Source organism: Alligator mississippiensis, chromosome 8 (assembly GCF_030867095.1).
Source record: "Alligator mississippiensis isolate rAllMis1 chromosome 8, rAllMis1, whole genome shotgun sequence".
Classification (NCBI taxonomy): Eukaryota; Metazoa; Chordata; order Crocodylia; family Alligatoridae; genus Alligator; species Alligator mississippiensis.
Window position 1 is genome coordinate 55,189,913 of NC_081831.1, and position 21,254 is coordinate 55,211,166.

General features: G+C 40.3%; 1 protein-coding gene across 6 annotated transcripts in view; it reads right to left on the bottom strand.

The window, feature by feature from the left end:
• DACH2 (dachshund family transcription factor 2) overlaps positions 1-21,254 on the bottom strand; it is a 564,418-nt gene that overhangs the window by 112,625 nt on the left and 430,539 nt on the right. For all 6 annotated transcript variants that reach the window (XM_059732736.1, XM_059732734.1, XM_059732735.1 and 3 more), the window contains 2 exons: positions 6,666-6,821; positions 112-284 (listed from right to left, as the gene is read on the bottom strand). In XM_059732736.1, coding sequence (XP_059588719.1) covers positions 112-284; positions 6,666-6,821 — 329 coding nt within the window. The remainder of the gene's footprint in view (positions 1-111; positions 285-6,665; positions 6,822-21,254) is intronic.

A 21,254-nucleotide genomic window follows, 5' to 3' on the forward strand; every position in this document is an offset into this window, starting at 1 on the left:
TGCAGCCAGTGTACTTTATGCTGTACAAACACATAGCTACTCATGCCATTTGTGAATCTGTTTCTTATTCATAAATAATAATTGATTTTAAGTTCGATATTAACCTCTTACCTTTATAACAGATGCGCCTGCTCTGGAAAGAGGACTATGCATCTGGGCTGCAGCAGCCATGTTAGCTATAGTATTGAGGTGATTCATTTGATTCATTGCCATTGCAACAGAAGCAGGAGGTAGGCTGACAGGGAGGAGGGGGTGGGGCATCATCATAAATGGCAGATCTATCCCTAAAAAAGATGGTCGTTGGTTATTCTCAGTTCATAATCCAACACTTTACTTCAACAGCAAGACTGGCATACTGCAGGAATAGCAACTAGTCTAGGTTGATATTAAGAGTTAACTATTCACATTATTAATGTAATAGGGTAATTTAAAAATATTTAGAAAGTCATACAAAGAGTGTCTCATGCCGAATGGTACTTGCATCTTAAAAGCTTACTTATGAACTGTATTAATGAAAGAAAAATCCAGTTGCCAAGTAAAAGTCAATACGCATACATGCAAGCTCAATATCTCCTTCATCGGTAGTTGTAAAAATCCACAAGAAATGCAGATACTCGTATGGATATATTCAAACAGCTCAATGGAAATATGTTAAATAATACAGTCTATTCTTTCAATGTGCATACTTAACTCCTATGCATATTTTTAACTGTTATATATATGAAACATTTTGAGAACTGTGTGTAGGGGTCTACCCAACTAGAGGAGGCGGCCAGCTGATTTTGCAGGCAGACTGCAGAGCCAGCTGCCATTTTCATGGGATTATCATGGTGCACCCCCCACACTTCTTATTGGCCAAGGGGGCGCAGTGGTCCCACACCCCACTGTTGATTGATGGAGAAAGCTATCCATCATACAGTCCCACCCATTGTCACTGACTGGTTATAGGGCTGTCTGTCATGCAGCCCCACCTCTTGCCATTGATTGGTGGATAAAAGTGGGGCCACACATCAGGCAGACTTCTCTGCCAATCAGTAGTAAGAGGCAGGGTTGGCAGCCATCTTGCCTGCTTGCCTTTCTACCAGCAGCACCTTTCATGTTGGGCTTCACAGCTGGGTGGACTGCTGGCTTCCACTGGGGAGCCAGCATTTTAAGTACACTTTTTCCCCTGCAGATTTTGTGGAGATCACCTGATTATGCAATTTCTGCAGGTCCCTAATTATTTGAGAGGTGTATAAAAATTAGTATTCCTCTAAAGGATGAATACAAGATGAGAGATGAATCTGTGAATTAAATGTGCAAAGTTGTAGCTTTAGAGAAAAATTATTCCCACATAAAGGCCCTGATTATCACTTAAACAAAGGATACTTCACACTATATGGCAGCATAAAGCCACCTAAAAAGGAGTAATTAACCAGATTCTCTCACATATAACACATGCCTTTTTCCCTAAAAAAAGTCAGCCATAGCCCTCCTGCCTCCCCCCCCCCACCATTGGGGTGCATGCTTTAAGCAAGGAAGCCAAAAAAGAAGCACATTTGGACACACTGTGCCTGCCATGCAGCCACAATAATGGCTGCCACTTGTACCAGGCTCAAAAGATAAAGGGATGGAGTCTTGTGCTAACTTTCTCATTGCTGTAGCTTTTGGCTGAACACTGTATCTTGTACTGAAGCAGCAAATGAGCTCTTGGTAGTATCTGAATGAGGCATGTGATGTGGAAACAAAATGTTATTTACAGGAACCTATATAAAGAAGTACTTACAGAACGGTACTAACAATCTTGTTACTGCCTTTGTAAGTGCATGGGACCTAGCTTTGTGTGACAGAGTAATTCCTCCTGGAAACAGAGAGTGTTCAGAAAGTGTGGCATCCCAAGAGACAGCCTGCCACACTATAGAAGCTCCTGTTGCTAGTCCTGACACTAGAAACATCTTTTTTCTACATTGTGACATCCAAAAGCAAGGTGCATCTTATATGAGAAAAATTGGTAGATGACATTTATAAACCCATTCTAAAGCTCTTTAAATTGCCAGAGTGGTCCAAAGTGTTCCCTTAACATGCTTCTGTACTGAATCACATTAACAATTGATCACCTACGGTGCCTACACACATGCAGAGGCTGTTCCAATGCGTTGTAATTATAACGCGTTGGAGCAGACTCGATTAATCAAGTCTGCTGGAGTGTGGTAATTACTGTGCTCTAGCAGACTGCAGCTTCATATGTATCAGCATCCCTGCACTGAAAAATGGTGGCAGGGGTGCTTTAACCAAAGTTCATTCAATGAGCTTTAGTTAAAGCACCTCCACTGTCATTTTTCAGAGCAGGGACAGGGACACTAATACATGTGACACTCTGGGCACTTTAATTAGAGCAGATTTTTGGAGCTGCTCTAATTAAAGTGTCCCCCCCACCCCGGCTTCCCGGAGCATGTCTATAAAACACCTAGTTTGGGGGAAAATTTCTGACACTTAGGTAGCACAAACAAGCTAAACAACTAAGGAAATTTTAAGTCCTCTAGCTTTTAGGAAAGCCTTAACTCGGGAGGAATTACCTGTTCCCATCTACTTTTGGACATCCACCCTGACTGTCAAGAAAACTAGGACAGTTTCTGCCACTAATAAGACTTTTTACTACGTATAACTTCCTGCAAAGGGAATTTAGGCAGAGCAGGCATTCTCATCACAAACCTTAAGCAAAACATGAAAAAGACATTATTATATAGCCAGTCATAATTATAACACCCATATATAACGAAGGTGTATTTGCTTCAGAATCCTTTATTTATAAAATGGTCCCTGTCAATATTAATCAGGAAGGGTAACAAGACAGAGCCCACGGGCATTTCCCTTAACGTCAAACTATCCTGAAAATTCTTTTCAGCACTTACATACGTAAGTAGGAACCTACTTAATTCGCTGATTTCGCAGAACTGTCTGCTAAATCAATAACAACAACAAAAACTTAATAAAAATAAAATGCTGTCTCCCCAGTGGGAGCCAGTGGTCCTTACTGTCAGGAAGGGAAGGCATCAGCTGGCAGGGGGACAGGAAGGGCATCAGAAAAGATGGCCACTACCCCCTCATCCCTACACCTGGGATCTCTCCGCCAATCAATACCAAGGGGTGGTGCCACATGAAGGGCAGCCAGTAATCAAGATGGCAGCTGCCCCCTCATACCTCCTGAGGCCCCTCTAACAATCAGCATTGAATGGCAGGGCTGCAAAGTGTCAGCCAGCAATCAAGATGGTGGCCACCCCTTTGTCCCTCCTCCTCCCAGGCCTCTCATGCAATCAGTGTTGAGGCGCAGGGCTGCAGCAAAATGATTGGGGAACTAGAATTGTATGTTGTGATCAATCCATGAAAACTGGTAAGTACAACTGTGTTTTAGGTATATCCCTATACAATAAGCCTTTGTTCCACTGTATCTCTCCCATAGCAACCCAGCAATCTCTCCTTGCACTCTACAGAGTTCAAAAACTCCCAATCACCATCTGTCCACATTGAGTTGTATTGTATATCTACTTAAAGTCCAATTGGCATGCAAACTAAATGCAAACTGCAAACAGAATTTAACAGCATAGCTCCAGTTTTAAGACACAATCGATCAAGCATTACAGAGGACTATGAAGGAAATACATCTTACACTTGCAAGTCATGAGACATAACATTTGATATTCAGCAAACCCTGTAACAGTCTATAGACAACTGCCTAGCATAAAAGATACTGAAAAGTATCTTGAAGGATTACCTAAACAGAGAAGGACAGAATATCCCCATATGTATAACATGTGCAGATTCTCAATTATGTAAGTCTGCCTATTCCCAAGATACAGAACATAAAATAAAAGACTTCTTTACGTTAAGCAATGTGTGGTCTACTTAATCAGATGGCAGAATTACCCAGAGATTTTAACTTTTTTGTGAATGGGGCCAAGCACATATTATAGGGAATATTCAGTCTTGGCTTCTCTACTGAAAATTGTGGCTCCACATTCATAATGATAGAGATATTTCTTCCTAAAAAATTTTTTTGAAAAAAACTAGATCTTTCATGTGTTTTTGAAAAGTAGTATCTATAAACCAACTTATCAATCTCAGATAAAGAAATAAGAATGAGCAAATCAAATTTCTTTAACATCACGAACCTGTTCCCATTCCTTTACCCACTTCTTTCCACAATTTTCCAAAATCCACATTTTTTTATTCCTTTAACTTGCATTTGTTTGATATTGTTATCTGGGCAGTAATATAATACCCTATAAAATATTTGTACCCACATTCTCTGCTGTAATAATCCCACATAACTCAATAGAGTTAGGCCAGCAGAGAATTTGTGCCACAGTCTTCACTACTTAGAGTAGATTTTTACAACTCTTAATCCAAGAGATTTGAGAGACTGTGGAAGAAGAGAAGAAGATCCATAATTTTTATATCACCATCACATTTATCTAAATAAAAGCTTTAAGACATAGAAACTGAATACATTTATAATGTTTTAGTAGTGCCTACTAAGTTTCAGGCTAAATTTCCTTCATTAATTTTAAAATAGTGAAAATAAGATTGCATACTGATTATCTAAAACACAAGATTTATATTGTTTTAGGGAGGTTTCAGTTAGCAATAAAAGAAAACACTTCAGTTCATGAAGTAAGAAAATATTATGAGAGTGTGTCTAAACAGAAAATTAATCAAGGCTGTTAGCTGATTCACATCTTGCTGGCACAAATTCATTTAAAGGTACCATGGGATCTAATCCCCAATCCCAACAACCATGCCTCCTGCCCTGCCATATGTGCGTGGTAGGAGGTACAATTTTGGGATCAAATCCCAGTCAGGCTCTTTCTACTTTCCAGTGCAGGGGTAGCCCAGGATCATGATCCCAGGCTTCCTCTGCACCAGCAAGTCGAAAGCCAGGTGCCTACAACCCGAAGCCTTGAATCTGCCCCTGTGCAATTCCAGGGCCAGGACTGACAATCAGCTGATTTTTGGCCACAGCCTCAGCCCCTCCTGGGGCCAGTACAAGATGGTGGGCCAGTGATTGTCAGGCCTGAGGTAGTCCCACACATGCCACTTGTTCAATTAAGACACTGCGCAAACCAACCTCAAAAATGTTTTACTTTTTTGTGGAATGGTTTTATGGCTGGTTTGCCATTTCATGGCACCTTACATAGGGTGCAATGAACACTTTAATTGAGGCATTAATGTAACATATAGAGAGGCCAAGAGTCAGGTGTACCCACCTTAAGTCACTAGTTCTATTCCAATTCAGTACAAATGCAAAACAGTGTTAAACAGGTCTCACAGGGTATATCTTCACCAGGTTGGCAATATGTCCCAGCAAAGACCCATTTGAGCATACCCTGCTTGCTCAATCCCACTACAAGGCAGCCCACCTTGATATACACCAATGAGGCTATTGCAAAGTGGTCTCTAACAGCTCTCTCTCTCAAGTATGCCAGAAACCAAGATATTGAAAGCAGTAGCAAAAGGACATCCCAGGACATTTCTACTGGTGTATTTCCAGGTTTGGCACATGCATGCCAGAGCAAATAGGTAGGCAAGCTTAGGAATGCTGCAGCCAGGCGCTGCTGCCGTAGTGCAGTTATATTGGTGCCTGTACATGTTTGGGGATGCTCTGACATGCTGTAATTAGAGTGCATCAGAGCAGACTCAATTAATTGAGTGCTAATTAGCATGCTCCAGCAGACATGATTAATTGAGCCTGCTCCAACACGTTCTAATTACAGTGCATCAGAGCAGCATCCCCACACGTGTACAGGCACCAATATGACTACACTAGGGCAGCAGCCCCTGGCTGCAGCATTCCTAAGCTTGCCTACCTGTTTGTTTTGGCATGCATATGCCAAACCTGGAAATACACCAGTAGAAATGTCCTGGGATGTCCTTTTGCCACTGCTCTCAATATCGTGGTTTCTGGCATGCTAATTAGCATGCTCCAGCAGCCTCCACTTCTTATGTATTCAGTGTCCTCATGCTTTGCACTTCAAAATGCAAAGCATTTTGGTGGGAGAGGTGTTTTAACTAAAGCTATTCAAACGAGCTTTAAAGAATCTCTGCCACCATTTTGAAGCAAGGACGCTCAATACACGAGGCGCTGTGGACATTTTTTTTTAGAGCAGCTCTTGGAGCTGTTCTAATTAAAGCACCCCTCTCCCCACCCCTATGGAGCATGTGTAAAAATGCTTAGTGTCTCTATCAAATGCTCATTTTGCTAACTTGAGTGTTAAATTGATGAAGGTGGGAACACATATACTATCCTAACATTTTCATTCCTCCTTGCCCAAGAGAAGAGGAAGAATAGACTTGTGCTGATTTCCTCTCCCCCTGCTTCCTAAGGAAAGGGTACTTGTTGGCTCTAACAGTTCAGTTCCGTTCAGTTCAGTTCAATGAAGTTGTGGCATCTGTGTGTGTGTGTGTGTGTGTGTGTGTGTGCGTGTGCGCGCACCTTATTGTTTTCTTAGATGCCAGAATTCATCTATGACACGTTTCTAAATTCTTCTAATGTCTTATATGTTACCACACTGTATTTATTATTTAGCAACTGCTTATAGATCGTTCATCCTTCATAGCCAAACACTATGAGAACAAAAGAAAGCGTCTAAAAATGTATTTTTTTTTCTTTACAAAGGCATTATACATACTGTTGGTGAGTAGGTGATTTTGCTGGAGAGGACTGAGGGGATGTGCACTTCCGAGGCTGGACTGCCCTGACAGTGTGGCATGACCAACACCATGCTGTGATCCTGTTGTAATAGGAGACTGAAGTTTCTCTTTATCCCAGGAAGACTCGCTCCCGCCTGAAAATAGAAAAGTGTACAGAGATTGTAAATACCATTTTTTTCTTGACCAGGTGTTGTGGGATTTACTGAAACTGGTTTAATTGTCCAAAACTGTTTGCATTTCAAATTTTATTTTAGAATACATTGTACCTGACTGAGGATGTAGCACCAAAAAGGCACCTAAAAAAGTAATTCTGTAAACAGCAACAAGGACAAATGACACAACTAGAAAATTCCATCATAATTCACCTCAAACCGTACCAATTACTGGAAACAGGGAAAGCTAAATGTTCAGGGCCACAAAGACCCAAGAAGAAAAGGCACACAGTTAGGGCTATAGGACTGAAAGAGATCTTCTGGGTCATCATGCCCATTTGCTACCATCACAGGCAAGCACATCAAATTCTAACTGAAAAACATCACAGAACTTACTACACTGCCCCTAGTCCAGTATGGACTGATCCTGGAGAAATGAAATGGTTACGCTCAGCTAATATCAACTACCATGCTGGATCAAAAACTAAAAGACTTAATTTCTTTAATTATTTACCATTATATATATATTTTAGAAGAGCTAGGAGAGTACTATGTTTCAAATAGAACTTGCTAAAAAAACTAAATAAAGATGGTGCCACCTAGTACTGATCTACCAGGGTGAGAAAACGTATGCAAGGATTTGAAGTAACTTGCTTTAGGGCACAGAAGGTATCAGTTTAGTACAAGGATTAGAATTTAATAGCTCTTCACTCCTAGACCGGTAAATGGGAAACCAGAAAGGAGTTTGTTTAAATGCTAACTTCAGACCATGCTGAAAAGAGTCCAATGTTGAGCTTGGTGAGAGTTAATTCTAAGGCATTTAAGTCTAGCATTTAGATAAATTTGTGTTCATAGTTATTAAAGTCTAAGGCAGAAAACAAAGTATGTCAGATCAAGCAGTGTAATACTAACTTGTTTAGTGTTCTAAAAAGATTTTATTTCATACTGGCTTTTAGCAATCCCTACACAACTAAAGCAGGCACATGTACAATCAAATATGCCTACTAAACAACAGTTAGGTAGACCAGGGTAGTACATATTCTGAAATGAATCCAGTGCACAAAACAAAATGCTAAAGATGGATATTTTTAAGAAGCTGACTATTTCTGGGACAGAAAAGACCAAGAGAGTAATCTAGGTACTATCCTTATCCCCAGGTGCCAAATGTTTTAAATTGAATTAGAGATTAGCATTTAAATGTATATCTGTGGTATTGACATTGTCTAGACTTTATTAACTGGAATTTCAAATAGAATCAGTAATACACTGTTATGATGCAATGGACAGAGGCAGCAGACAAGAAAATGTGTTTTAATTGAAGATGAAAGCAACAGCATAAAAACATTCAACATTCTTTATGATAACATTCAGCTAATAAACATGATTAATATCACCAAATGCAAAAGTCTGAAAGATCAATGATTGAGCAAAAAGGAAATCACTCCCTCATTTTAACACTATGTCCAAGCTATGAATTACTTTCCATTACAGATTTGCAATTTGTAAAATGATGAGCAACACATTGACAAAAAGATACATTTACACAGTACTAAATTATGCCATATGATATGATATAATATGGCATAATTACAGCAGTGCTCAGTTGCACTGCTACAGTTAAGGTTGTGTCAGCAGTTCCATTATAAATTTAATATACTGTATACTGCCTATTTCAAATCATATCTGACTGAAACTTAGTGCACCAGTTATTCACATGTGAAGATTCTGAAGTACAGCCATTATCATTTGATATAATATTCCTTGAGCTAAATCCAGAAGTGAAAAAAAAGATTATCAAAGAAAACCTTTTAAGAACTGATTTTGCTAAATGAATAGTAACATTTTTTAGACAATTTTCAGTAAGTTTTACTCCAATGTCTAAATTAAAGCATACATGAGATTTTCAAAGTTCAGCTTATATGTGCCTAAGACTTTTACTGACTCTAGATTTTATCGGATACTTAGGACTACTTGTAGACATGAACCCTCCCCCCCCCAAAAACAGAGTGCATTGGAAGAGGAAGTATGTTAGTTCTACCTGGCTCCATAGTGTCTGTATAGATCAGGCACTTCAGCGGGGCTTTTCGGAACTTTTAATCTAAAGCTAATTCAATCAGCTATTAGATAAAAGCATGAAAAAGTCCTGCTGAAGCGCCTGATCTATACAGATGTTGGCCAAGCCAGGTCAAACTAACGTGATACCTCTTCTGGGCATGCGCTGTACTTGGTGCAGGGGCATGCCAAGCTTAAAGTAAAGCGCCATTTTGGTGGTTTTTTTTCATGTCTGCAAACAGATTATGCTTTTAAAAGCCGATTTTTCTGTCATCCTTCCACATTTTTGTGAAGTATTTGTCTATCAAGCAGAAAAAAATCACAATAGTCTATTTGGCCAGAAACTTTCATTTAACAAAGTAGATGGCCAAATCAAGAAAAGACTTTCACACAGACTTTTCTTTACAAACAGTGATTAGTTCCACTGGGATTACTGGTACATAAATGTTCCTACCCTTCTAGGTAGCCAAGGACTGTGATCCTTATTTTCCAGGTGGGGAGCTGATGCACAAGGGGCTAAATAATTTGCCTAAAGTCATATAGAAAGTCTATGGAACAGCAAGTATATGAATCCAGGTCTCCAAACCCTAGGTTATTTCCCTAATCAATGGACCACCATTCTATAGAAAAAGGGGTTAAGATCAATACAATCCCCTTGTCCATACATATTCTACTAGCAGCCACACCAGCATAAGTTGTAATATAGTTTATTCCCTAGTACAGTAGTCATTGCAACTTCTCTTCACTCACCACCACTCCTCCCTGGAAGGAAAAAAAAATCTTACTGAAAGAATGTCTTCTGAAACAACAGCAATAACAGTGCATGCAAAATTAAATTCAGCATATGGCCCATGACTTTTACATGGCTCAGCACATATAGATCAGCACATACGGGTGTGGTTTTCAAAGGGTATGAACAATTTACCATATGGTAAAGAGGTGTGGGGTTTTATCACCTGTCAGCTATACTACGGTCACTGCCCATGCACACACACTTACCCCATATAAACAGAAACTAAACCATAATTATGTACTCCTCTTTCTCTGAAAGCTAAAGTGTTGCTGTTTATATTTCACTTACCATAGCATGAGTATCCACACAGGTAATTATCACAGAGCAACTGATACATTGTAAACCACACTTACTTTGGGTTATAGGTCCGTACCATTAGAAAATTTGGAAAGAATGACAAAGGAGAGGAAATGCCTGAAAAGACCTAGCAAGAGCACAGTGTTGCCATTATAAACAGACAATATTTCTTTCCAAAAAAACACTATTGACTTAAGAAAGAACCTAAACAACCAGAGGAAAAGAATGAAAGTAATGAGGCAAATGAGAGATATATTCTTGGTATATGCTGATTAATTAGTGAGGGCATATGGTCTGTGCCCTTGAAGTGTAAGGCTATGTAGCAGCTTGAGCAAGTCACAGATAAGGTTAATAAATACCTGAAAGCAGTAACAGTTAAGGACATCATAAGTTTGCAAAAGCTGGACCAAAGTACTATCTTGGTAGCAGCAGAAGACTGAGACTCTGTGGGAGAGAAGGAAATAAATCTATGCCACAGGAAAGTCAGTCCCAGGAGACCCAAGTTAGTCTAGCAATCCAATGACTAAAACAAAAGGTAAGCCAGTTGGATGGGATGAAGAAGGGAAACTTGAAAGGCAGATCAATAACAATGGAGTTCTGGGAAAAATTCCAAATCTCATATCGCAACATTGCAGGACCTGAAGAGTTGAAACACAAGCTGTGGTACAGTTGGCAAAACTAAGGAAATATATAAAGAAATAAAAATATAACTAGAAACAAAACAAATTGTGTAAGACTGACCAGATTAAATGTTTCAGGTAGTTGGAGCAGAAGAACACAATAACAAATGAACAAAGTATGATCGATTTTTGGAAAGAACTCTAGGAAAGGAAGGCACCATATAACCTCCTGGCAAAATGTACAGAAAAAATGAAGCGATGCAGATTACAGATGAGGATGTACAAAGTAGACTAAGAAAATTATTTAATTGGGAAATACCAGGGAGAGATAGAATGCACTATTGTTATTTAAAAGAACTTGATTAACATCTTTAATTCAGAATTCTTTTATAAGGAAACAGTGGAAATAGGTGCATCTAACTGGATGGGAGAAGGACTGTGCTTATTAAAGAGACAGGAAAGGAAATAGCTGAGGCTCAAATCTTAAGGGCTAGGGACAGAAATTATACATAAACCAGTTTAAGTCATCAGAAACTGGTTTAAACCTCTAACAGAATAGAAGTTCAGCACGTATAAACCAGTTTCATAATGACTGAAGCTGGTTTTAGATAAACCTGGCTGAATGTAGTATCAGACATAAGTGATTTGGGTCAAACCGGTTTATGAAACTTCTGTCCTAGACCCCTTCCTGGTTTAAGTTAAATTAGAGTCCCCTAGCATCCCAGCATGCTTTCCATCCCTGGGATGGGCTGTCTGCTCCAGAAGAGAAAGGTTGGGGGTGGAGAGGATAGGGGAGGCAGGGACTGTTCCCTCCAAGCAAACGCCAGCTGGGGTCTGGGGCCAGGGAGGGGGGTAAACCCACTCTTGCCCTGAGTACAGAGCTGCCCTGCCCTGCTAAACTTACTGCTGGATGCAACCATGGACTACAAATCCCAGAGACACCTGGAGACTGGAAGAGGAAGTGATAAGCAAACCTCAGGTGTTCTGCTGTTGTGATGTTGGACTGCAAATCCCAGAGTCCTTTGGGGCAGCAGGAAGAGAAAGGGAAAAAACAGCCCAAGCTAGCTATTGCTAGAGAGCCATACTCTAATGCCCTCCAGCTTCTGGCCAGAGCCACTGCAGCTATGTGGCTGCAAAACATTCGTGTCTGTTCACTTGTTAGTCAGTTTAATCTCTGCAAAGACTGAATTGATTCAGTCTCAGACTTTTTGACTAACTGTACTTAACCAAGATCTATAGCTTGCTTCCCTGTAATCTAAAAGTTCCTTCCTTGGAATAATTAGCAAAAAAATGTTTTGGTATGTTAAAACCAATGAGCCCGTTAGAGAAAACAAAGGATATCAAAAAAGATTTATGTGCTAAGGATCATCAAAAGGTAGACAAAGCTACGTGCAGATGCCACAAGATAGTGAAAGACCCTCTATGTATATCAGATAGGTTATGCATAAGCATATGATAATCCATTTCTATGAAGTCTATAAGAGAATGAAAATCAGTGGAAGTTCACTCACTGCTGGTAGATTATATCAAAAGTACAATAAAAAGCATGTACTGTACCTGAATTACAAGAATAAATATAAAAGGAGGTAAAAGTGCAATGCTGGATTTTCAAAGGTGATTCCTTGCTATCTTTGGTCATTGTTATATCTGTTTCCCAGTGGTGTAACTAGGGGGAGTAATGGGGGCAACTGCCATAAGCACCTAAATGGGGCGGGGGAGGGGGAGGATGGCAAAAAGCAGGTCCTGCTTGGAGCCACGTTCTTGTATTCACAATCTTAGCAGCCATTGGAAGTTGTGACTTCCATTTTACCCAACATGTCCAGCTGTGTTCTTACACTAATGTTGTTTCCTTTTCCTGTAATGCTGAGACTTGCAAGGAAATGCTGTTTAATGACTGAAGAGGAGATGTGCATTTCAAATTTTTTATGGGGACAATTTGATTTATATGGGTAAAATGAGGTTAAATTTAGTTCACTTGTTAAAACCGTGGGGCCTTTTTGGAGGATATAGGACTGGCATTTGGATTAAACAAGTGTGCAGTACTTTAAGACCCTAAAAGACAATAAAAAGAGCCACCCACATTAATATTTCAGGGAATAGCAATGGATAAGAAGAACAGAGTAGAAGACATCAGATGCATGACCATTACAGTTAGTTTTTTCAAAATGAAAAATATTATGATGGAGAAATGAAAAAAAAAAAGAACAAACATTCTGAAAAATTAGGCAATAAACATAGATGGTATTCCAGTTACACTGTATTGTGCTGCAGCAGAATATTGATTTAAGGAAAGCAGAAAAAAGGGCAAGGAAGAAACTGCTGCTATATAAAGTAATGACCACGAGCTCAAATATGAACAGACTTCATGTTGACAGGAAAGTTAGATGAAAAAAAACCTGGGAGCAGTTGAGGACATCATGGAATAGGAATTTAATGATAGGAAACTAAATGAAAGATAGAAGACACACTTACTGCATCTTGGATCAAATTCCAAAGCTAAATAAGTAATATGCTCCTACTGAGAGTAATTTATTAGACAGCAATGGATGGAAAAAGAATTTACTGGAAGTCTTTTCTTAAAAAAATAACTCAGAAAAAGGACATGACAAATTATAAGTGGCTTGTCAAAGGAGGATTAAAAAGAGAAACTGAGAGTTTAATTATGGCCACACAGGAACACTAACAACTCACTAATTCAACTTTAAATTTGGCAAGCTGTCACAAAGTAATTGTGTTGTGAACTGCCCAAATATGAATGCTTGGGGTTCTACTGTAATACCTAGTTTTTACATGGCACTTTTAATCAGTATATCATAATGTGCTTTATAATAGAAGTAAATTTCATTATCTTTATTTTATAGATGGGGAGGCTGAGAGACAAAGGAGTGAAATTACTTGCCCAAGGTACAGCCAATGGGCATAAATAGAATCTAGGTCTCCTGAGTCCTGAGAAATAGAATCCAGGTCTCCTGAGTCCTAACCTAGTGCTCTATCCTCTGGGTAATCTTTCTTCTCCACATGTACATAGTAAGTTGTAGAACTTCTTAATGGAACTGTCACTGAGCAGTTAAGGTCATGAACCTTGCCTGTAAATAATTCTGTTTTTTTTCATGAACTTCATACAATGTGAAAAGTTTACGAATAAATTAAATGCTAGACCAAAGCAAAGCCTAAAGACCTAGTAGAAATCCACTCTAATCTTTATTTTCTGAATAATATTTTAGGAATGAATTGTATAAAAATATCTTGTTACTCAATTTAACAGCTGTAACAGAAAATACGATTCATTTAAAAAATAAAATATTGAAAATTCAGAGCATGCAAAGCTCATATTACATAATCTACTCTTCTTCATTTTGTAAATTATACAAAAATATCCATGAATATATAGAGGGGATCACATACAAGCATTGTATTATAAAAAAAATTTAATATTAAACTATTGAGTATTTTAGAACAATATTAAGAGTACCCAATGTCAAGCAGTGTACGCATTGTCAAGTTGTCTGTTGTTATAATTATTAGAGCGCAGTTCCTACAGGCAGCACATCAATTCTAATATTTCAAAATCAGGTCCACATTAAAAATCTCATCAGATTTTTGTTATATGTTGTGCAAATAAAATATACTATCAATATACATACGGTCGTCATGATGATAGGCCCTGTCTTCAGATACAATGGGTTGCGTTAGGCTTAGTTAAGCTTGTAGACATGAAATATGTAACACAGGGTAATAAAAGCGAATCTCCCCCAAAATATATGTAGAAGTAGGTATATTTAAATCACAAGCAATATATTTTGCCTTGTGTTGAGCCCATTAAGTGTTGCCTTTGGAAAAAGACAAAAATGATGTAATTTTTTCATAAGTACATTATTAAAGGCCCACATTCTTTACTAAACAGCAGAGGTGGATTGTAAATTAAGACAATGAGCCATACCTGAATGCATTCCAGGTAATCTCTCTACAAGAGATGTTGAACAGAAGAGACCAACATATAATATTTTGGGGGAAATTACATAGTTTTTTTTTTAATGATATAACAGTGATGTGAATTGATTTATAGCTTAAAGGAGCATAATTTATTAATTGTAAGTGAGAAAAAAGATTTCATATTTTCTTAAAAAATAAAAGAAAGCAGCGTAATTCATAAGTGTCATAAAATGATTATAAGGGCACACTGAAATAGTGTAGTCCTTTTAAGCGTACAGCCTCGGGACTGAGAAAAGGCTTCACACTTAACTTGGAATATGCAGTTAACTGCACTCAGCGTAAACAATACTTATTAAACACGGAAAGAGCCACTTAAGCTTTGTGCATCTGATTAAGACTTGTTACCATATTTCTCAGACTGCTTTGTTTCACAGATCAATCCTGAAATTGACAGGACCTAGTCAGTACATAGCTTTGGAAACCTTGAAACTAATAGCTCATAAACATTTTCAAATATTGTATAGGAAACGAAACAACAATTATGTTATGAAGTAGATGGTGAGTGTGGCTTAAAAGTTCATATGCACTGAAGTAGTTTATTCAATGTGCTAAAAGGTAACTAACTAGGACTGGTGTTGTATTATGTAACTGAATAGGTTATGCACTTATCCAATATGCACAAATGTGCTGCACACTATATTTTAATGTGTCAAAATACAAAAAAAGAGCTTATGAGCAAAGAACTTAATTATTCCTCTGCCCATACAGTATCCTCCCCCACAACCAAAAACACATGAACTAACTTTTCCCAATCTTGTTTGTATTTCACTTGGTCTTGTATAGATCTTGATTGTTTCAGCCTTTTACTTAGGAGCACAAAGAGAAGAAGAGAGAAAAGGACCCTCACATCTTGTATAGCCAATGCAAGTATAGGCATATCACACCGCAGCCCCTGCACAGGGACTGCCCTCTCTGTACAGATGTTGACCTCAAAAGGAAAAAGAAGGCGGGAGGACCACGATGCTGCCCTATTTTAATATGATTCCTAATGAGTGTGCTACCTGTTCAACGAAGGGGACTTAAAAGTGATAAAGTCTATGTGGGTCTTCCACTGCACTTGGGCTACAATCCCTTCATGAATTGTCCCTGCAGTGTATCCCTTGCATAACAACCTCCAGGCTGGTAACTAAATGTACCATTCAGACCCAAAAATATACTATATAGCTACTAAGAAAAATATAAGCCAGCACAGGTACAGGCTCTGCTCAATAAACCTCAGGGGACTAAATGATTTTAGTGGGAAAAAGCCTTATTTATTATATCTTATGTAATTAACACATGGTATTTACCAATGGTTTAACAGATTATTTGACATAACTCATACATCAATCCAGGAATTAGGCTGGCATGTTCAACTAGGCAAAAGTAAAACTAAAACAGGAAATCCCAGTACATTCACTTCTAAATTAAAATGCTGTGAGATGTAAGTATTCCCTCAATACCACTTTACAGCACAGTGGCTAAAGTCTGTGTGTCGCTGTTATTGAGTTCATAAGATTAGTTCAAATGCACAGGGAATTAAATTGCAGGTAACACAAGAAAATATGTGAAGTCAATCTAAGCAATACATATACATATTCATTAGTTGATGTACTGTATATTTGTAAGTTTGTGATAAGCTTGCAACTGTGAGAATTTAGCATCTCTGAAACATAAGCAACTGAGGAGTTAAGTTTATTTACCTGCCACAAGAAGAGGTTTTCTTTCTTTCTTTATTCTTCCAGATGATAAACAGATATTCATTTTTTCTACTCCTCATGTATTTTTGTTTTTCATCATGTTGTAAGGTGACTACTGAAGCTGAATTTAAAAAAAAAATCATCCTCTTTCCACTGTGCAATGCTTTTCAAAAACAGAATCTAGGAAATTTTTCTATCTTTGCTATGATATCTTTGCAAAGATTAAATTAGCTTCTTAGTTTTGTGTGTTGAAAGATCTTCAAAAAGTAATCTGAGTTCTGTTCAGTAACAGTATCTTCTTATTTGGTTTAAATTCCTTCTATCAGCCTTAAAACCGTATGGTCTGCTTAAAATGAAATTCACATTGTGCAGGGGCTGCGGTGAGATAGGTACCTTAGAATTGAACAACTGCATTGTTTCAATCTATACCTGTCAATTTATTTTTTGCTGTGGTGTATTTCTGAAAAATTGAACTCAAATTGTTGAAAGCAACACTATCTTTACTGTACAATTTTAATCTGAAGCTATTTTTTAAACTAAATTTTTTCATGTCATTGTACTTAAGTATATGTTCAATAGGGGGAGGAGGGACAGGGGAGTTTTATCATGTTATTATCTCAGCATGGATAATTCCAGAGCATTTATCACATCAGGGGAATACATCAAGGGCTTGGTGAACAACTGTTTACCAGGACACCCTTGGGGAAAACCAAGAGTAATGGTCACAAACTCCTGGAAGACCATTTCAGGCTCAACGTTAGGAAAAACTTCACAGTTAGATTGTCCAGGCTGTGGAATAAGCTCCCTCCAGAGATGGTGTAATCACCTACCCTGGAAATCTTCAAGAGCAGCCTGGACAGCCACCTTGCTGGGGTCACCTGATCCCAGTTGTCTTTTCTGCCTGGTGCAGGGGGGCTGGACCCCATGATCTTCTGAGGTCCCTTCCAGCCTTGCAATCTATGAATCTATGGTCCACCTGGCAAACACGCTGATCACCCACAATATCTATGAACTGGATTGGTGGTTCTTCAGTATCTACAAATGTTATCCTTCGACTTTTAGGGGATTTACATGCATATGGGGAGCCTGGTCTGACACACTGCAAATCCAGCATGTCAGAGCAGACTTGATTAATCAAGTCTGCAGAAGCACATAAATTGACACGCTTTGCCAGCCTTGCACATCACATGTATCAGTGGCGCAGTGCATCTCCACACTGAGAAAATGGTGGTAGCACGCTCTGAAATAAAATACGTTCAATGTGCTTTAGTTCAAAGTGCCCCACTGCCATTTTCTTAGTGGGGACATGCTGTGCTGTTGATGCACATGATACGCTGGCACTTTTAATTAGCACAGCTCACTAGTCTAATTTTTTTTATCTTTTAAAAACTATGTTAATGGTCTACTCTAAATCAAGAGTCCTAAACGTGTTTTATTTATGTGCATGAGACAGGATCATGTGATAGTGAAATGTCAGGTTAACCCTTGAGGAACTTAAGTAGCAATTCAAAAATGTGTACAATACAGGGACATAGTGCACAGGTGTTTTATGCAGAACCCAAAGCACTGAGCTTCACTACTCATGGCTAATTATTCTACTTAAGCTGTAGTATTTGTATGTAGTATTTGTATGTAGTATGTAGTATTATTCTACTTAAGCTGGCCAAGGTCTGGAACGGGCTCCCAAGGGAGGTGGTGCTCTCCCCTACCCCGGGGGTCTTCAAGAGGAGGTTAGATGAGCATCTAGCTGGGGTCATCTAGACCCAGCACTCTTTCCTGCTTATGCAGGGGGTCCGACTCGATGATCTATTGAGGTCCCTTCCGACCCTAACATCTCTGAATCTATGAATCTATTTCACATTAGTTACAAGCAGAGTAACTTTTAAAGTGCAATCTCCTTGCAGTAGTAGTCTACTCCAGAAGAAAGAGACATGAATTGTAGACACAAGCTCTGCATCTATAAGGACATGCCACAACTTCTTAGCCACAGAAATGGAAAAAGTAGCAGTGTTGATTGCTTCTATTTTATCTAAAAATAGTTGAGAACTTAACTAGAGTACTAAGATTCAAACTTCAATTATAAAAAACTGTTGAACTTTCTGAATTGGGTGGGGAGGTGGGGGGTGTTGCAGTTCTGCCACGTCCTAAACTTACTTCTTCCAGCCTACCATAATTACCTTCAGTGTTCCCAAATATCCCAGCCAATGTCCTCTCATCAGTGCCCCAGTGTCACTTAGATACTGCAAAAGATACTGGGTTAGGTATAGACCAGGGGTCAGCAAGCTTTTTGGCCAGAGTACCAAAAACACCGCAACCCTGACCCATGCCTTGATTTAGCATGCCAGGGGTAGACCACAGGGGAGCTGCAAGGACCCTGATCCTCATTGCTGGTGATGGCTGCACGCATGACTTTGGGTGGATGGCAGGGGAGGGAACGGGATTGTGATGTCATAGCTCCTTCCCCACCCTGCGCTCTGAGGTATGTGTGCACTCGCCACCACCATGGAGCCAGTGCAGCTGTTTGCAGCCTGCCCGCCGCCTGCTGCAGCTGTCCAGAGCCTAGGCCAACTACGGGAGGCAGCCAGGAGACTGCAAACACCTGCATTGGGCTCTGGAGCCCCGACCGCATTCCATGGTGGTAGCAGCTGCATGTATGCCTCTGGGTGGATGGCAGGGGAGGGGCAAGGGTTCAGCTACCCCAGACTCCTCCACTGCCATCTGCCTGGAGGTGCACATGCAGCTGCCATAGCCACAGAATGCAGCCAGGGCTCTGGAGCCCAGTGCACCTGTTTGAAGCCTCCCAGCTGCAGCCAGTCCGGCAGGTCTTGCAGCCTCCCAGCCCCATGCTGCAAGCAGCCCCCCAGCCCCATGCTGCAAGCAGCCCAGGCTCCATGGCTGGCAGCAGCTGCCCAGAACGCAGAACGGCTATGGTGTGCTGAGCAAAATGGCCTCATGTGCAACGCTCTGGCATGCATGCTAGGGGTTTCTGGTTTTGTTATGGGTATAGACTGGTTTTGTGGGCTGAACTACTGTTCTAATATGTATATAAACTGGTTTCCAATCATTTATATTGGTAAACTTGTCTACTACTTATATGGATAAATGTGCCATAACTAGGTAAAAATTGTACCTAGTTATGGCCAGGTAATGTCTGTACCTGGCCATAACTACAGTCTGACCAGTACTAGATATTCAAAACTGTGGAATATCAACATACTCAAAGCATGTTGAAATATGTTAGTAATGTTCCTTCTGGCCTCATAATTCATAGATTCATAGATGTTAGAGTCGGAAGGGACCTCAATAGATCATCGAGTCCAAACCCCTGCAAAGGCAGGAAAGAGTTCTGGGTTTAGATGACCCCAGCTAGATGCCTATCTAACCTCCTCTTGAAGACCCCCAGGGTAGAGGAGAGCACCACCTCCCTTGGGAGTCCATTCCAGACTTTGGCCACTCGAACTGTGAAGAAGTCTTCCTAATGTCTAGTCTAAATCTGCTCTCTGCTAGCTTATGGCCATTATTTCTTGTAACCCCCAGGGGCACCTTGGTGAGTAAAGCCTCACCAATTCCCTTCTGTGCCCCCATGGTGAACTTATAGGCAGCCACAAGGTCGCCTCTCAACCGTCTCTTGCGGAAGCTGAAGAGGTCCAGGTGCCCCACTCTCTCCTCATAGGGCTTGGCCTGCAAGCCCTTAACCATACGAGTGGCCCTTCTCTGGACCCTCTCCAGGTTATCCACATCCCTCTTGAAGTGCGGCACCCAAAACTGCGCGCAGTATTCCAACTGCGGTCTGACCAGTGCCCGATAGAGGGGAAGTATCACCTCCTTGGTTCTGTTCGTCATGCGTCTGCTGATGCACGATAAAGTGCCATTAGCTTTTCTGATGACTTCATCACACTGACGACTCATGTTCATCTTGGAGTCTACTAGGACCTCTCTGCTTCCGTGCCACCAAGCAGGTCATTTCCTAGGCAGTAGGTATGCTGGACATTTTTCCTCCCTAGGTGCAGCACTTTGCATTTCTCCTTGTTGAATTGCATTCTGTTGTTTTCTGCCCATATGTCCAACCTGTCCAGGTCTGCCTGTAGCTGTTCCCTGCCCTCTGATGTGTACACTTCTTCCCATAGTTTTGTGTCATCCACAAACTTGGACAGAGTACACTTCACTCCCTCGTCCAAGTCGCTGATGAAGACATTGAAGAGTATCGGTCCAAGGACGAGCCCTGCGGGACCCCACTGCCCACACCCTTCCAGGTCGATACCGACTCATCCACTACGACTCTCTGGGTGTGACCCTCTAGCCAATTTGCCACCCACCGGACTGTGTAGTCATCCAAGTCACAGCCTCTTAACTTGTTCACCAGTATGGTGTGGGATACCGTGTCGAAGGCCTTCCTGAAGTCTAAGTAAACGACGTCAACCCCTACTCCTGCGTCCAGGCATTTTGTAACCTGGTCATAAAAAGATACTAGATTAGTCAGGCATGATCTACCTGCTACGAACCCATGCTCGTTTCCCCTCAGCATAATTTGTCCTGCTGGGCTCTCGCAAATGTGAGCCTTGATAATTTTTTCAAAGACTTTGCCAAGGATGGAGGTGAGACTGACTGGCCTATAGTTGCCTGGGTCCTCTTTCCTTCCCTTCTTGAAAATGGGGACCACATTGGCCCTTTTCCAGTCCTCCGGGACCTAATGTGCTACATGAGAGTGGTGACAAAAGAGCAAACCTAACAGCAGTGGTACATCAAGTTAGAAAAATACCCTTTGAAATTTCAGATAATGCCACCAAAGAGCAGCCCAGTTCACTCACCCATGGTATTGAATATACCATGAGTAGACTCATAATATCAACATACAATTAATAGGATTTCATCCATGGACAGAAGGCAATCATGTACCCGTGTGGCAAGCATTGTTTCTATGCTGTATCAAGTTTGGAACCAAAACTACCAATGGTCACAGACATTAGAGGTATCAGCATGT